This window comes from Apaloderma vittatum, unplaced genomic scaffold, assembly GCF_000703405.1.
Source record: "Apaloderma vittatum isolate BGI_N311 unplaced genomic scaffold, ASM70340v1 scaffold32670, whole genome shotgun sequence".
Taxonomy (NCBI): domain Eukaryota; kingdom Metazoa; phylum Chordata; class Aves; order Trogoniformes; family Trogonidae; genus Apaloderma; species Apaloderma vittatum.
In genome coordinates, this window is record NW_009696791.1 from 2,324 (window position 1) to 4,698 (window position 2,375).

The window sequence follows — 2,375 nt, forward strand, 5'->3', positions numbered from 1 at the left end:
CCCCCTCCTGCCAGAGCGTGATCCTTCCCTCCTGGACGGACCGGAGGCAGTGACGTGTGAGGAAGGGGGAGGTAAATCCTCTCCCTTCCTTCAGCCAGCTGGGAGAGGTACAAGAGCACGTTTGAAAGACCCAAACCATCCGTTCTCTCCTCCTCATGTACATACTGTTACCTGGATACTGCCTTTCAAATCTGACAAGGTTATTAAAAAAACAACAACACAAAACCAAGCCTAATAATAAAAACGTCCCCATTAACGTTGAAAAAAAAATTAATGGAAAAAATAAGATTCCAGCCAGCTGGGAGAGGTACAAGAGCACGTTTGAAAGACCCAAACCATCCGTTCTCTCCTCCTCATGTACATACTGTTACCTGGATACTGCCTTTCAAATCTGACAAGGTTATTAAAAAAACAACAACACAAAACCAAGCCTAATAATAAAAACGTCCCCATTAACGTTGAAAAAAAAATTAATGGAAAAAATAAGATTCTTCAAGAAACAGAGCATCCCCCCTGGGGTGTCTGCGGCTTAAATACACCTGAATCACGTTACTGCCCGAGAGTTGGAAAGTTACGGCTATTTTTTAAAAACCAGTAGTCTTTTTGTCACTGCCCATGCCAAGGGAAAGCAGAAGGTAGCACAGAGTTTAAGAGAATTAATATTAGAATTAATTTGGGCTCCCACCTGCTGATATGAAAAGGAGCCGGACGCGACGGAGGGCTGCCGGCCCTGGCCAAGCGTAAAACTGCGAGGAAGTCAAAATCTCCCTCATTTCATCCCAAAAGCTCCCAGCGCTTTTGTGCTATGAGGGATTTAGGGATGGAGTAATCGGGAATGTCTTAAGGCCGTACAACAAGCTGCAGTGCTCTGAGAAATTTAAACAACTTTCCAAACGCTACAGAAAATCAAACCAGAAGTGCGAGGCGATGCCCATAAATATCTGACTTGCTTGAAATCTGTGCTGCTTCCCTTCCCTCAAAAAGGGTTAAAAAAATTTAATAAAGGGAAAAAAAAAAAAAAGCCAACTGATTTTTGAGTCCCTCCCACCAGTTTTTAGATCAGAAATGCAGAGGTGGTGTCTTTTTCCTTAAGCACCAAAACAAATTAACCAGTGCAGTTCCACTTTAGAAGCAAAATAAAATAAAAATCAGCTCGGAGCTGACAGGAAGCATTGAAAATTTGAGGATAAAAGAAGGATGTCTGTGAATGCTGTAAGACTCCAAAAAGGAGGAGGCAGAAAGCTGAAATTCAATCTCAAATGCTGGATTCAAGAGGCAGAGAAGCTATTATATAAAATAAACCGTCTCTGGGTGTTTCTTTAGGTTTATACTTGCGTAAAGGAACTTAACTCCTGTGAAATACAAATGCCAAAACTTGATTTTCTAGGGCTTGTATCATCCTCAAATCAGGCGCACGATCAATCGATGCTCTAAAGTAAACCACGCTCCGAAAGGCGACGGTTAAAAAACGCTGGTAATGCAAAACCACCTTTTTTTTGAAACTCGACAGCACATCCAAAAGCACACGGGCAGCCTGAGCAGAAAAATCCTGATCCGTCCCGCTGTCCATCAGCTCTGAGGGAAGACCAGTCCCTAACTGGGCACCTACGGCACCCGCTGACGTGCAGTTGCGAAGGAGATGGGGCTGGCAAAGACAGAGAGCTCCAAAATTACATCGTAGGGGTGAGCGCAGGCGCGCGCTCCAGCTGCCACCAGCACGCGACGTAGGGTCCTCTCGGGCACCCACGGGTCTGGAGTTGCTCCAGGTTTTCTCTAAGGAACACCCTTTGCGTCTCTGCGCCTTGTTTTGAGACAGCAGAAGGATTCGATGTCAGAGGACTAAGTCCTTGGTACCTAACGGGGTCAAATTTATATAAAAGCTGTATTTGCCTCAAAATTTAGCGGCTAACACAAAATATAAAAAAGCCGTTAAATTAAACACAAAACCACAGTGAAGAACGAAAACGTGAAGCTCTGCCTCTGCCACCGCGTTGACGGTGGCCAGCGATACAGAGTTAGGAATTCTGGGCAGGCTGCTGGAAGGGGCTGATCCTTCCCCACCGATGCCGATGGAAACTGGAATGACTTGGTGGCTCGTGGCCAGCAGCACCTCCGCGGTGTCACGGGCCAGGGGATCCCATGTGCCAGCAGCAAGAGCAGTAACGAGCTCCCAAGTCCAACCTTCCCTTTCTACGGATGCCAACAGGGGTTTGTTCCTCCTGCCCGACGTCTAATTTTTGCCCAATTTGTAGGGACTAAGTATCCTTCAGTCAAATTTTGCTGAAAACAGCCAGAGGGTCCATAAATAACGGCAAAGAGAGGGAAAGATGCCCAGCAGAGAGCGTGGCTACGTGGGTTTGTATGACTTCTTTCCC

The 2,375-nt window shown here is 46.1% G+C and overlaps 1 protein-coding gene across 1 annotated transcript in view; it reads right to left on the minus strand.

Moving 5' to 3' along the window:
* KIAA2022 (KIAA2022 ortholog) overlaps window positions 1–2,375 on the minus strand; it is a gene marked incomplete at its 3' end in the record, with an annotated part of 5,074 nt that overhangs the window by 2,317 nt on the left and 382 nt on the right. Inside the window, 1 exon segment of the mRNA XM_009876296.1 lies at window positions 1,615–1,706. Within this exon segment, the coding sequence (XP_009874598.1) occupies window positions 1,615–1,706 (92 nt within the window).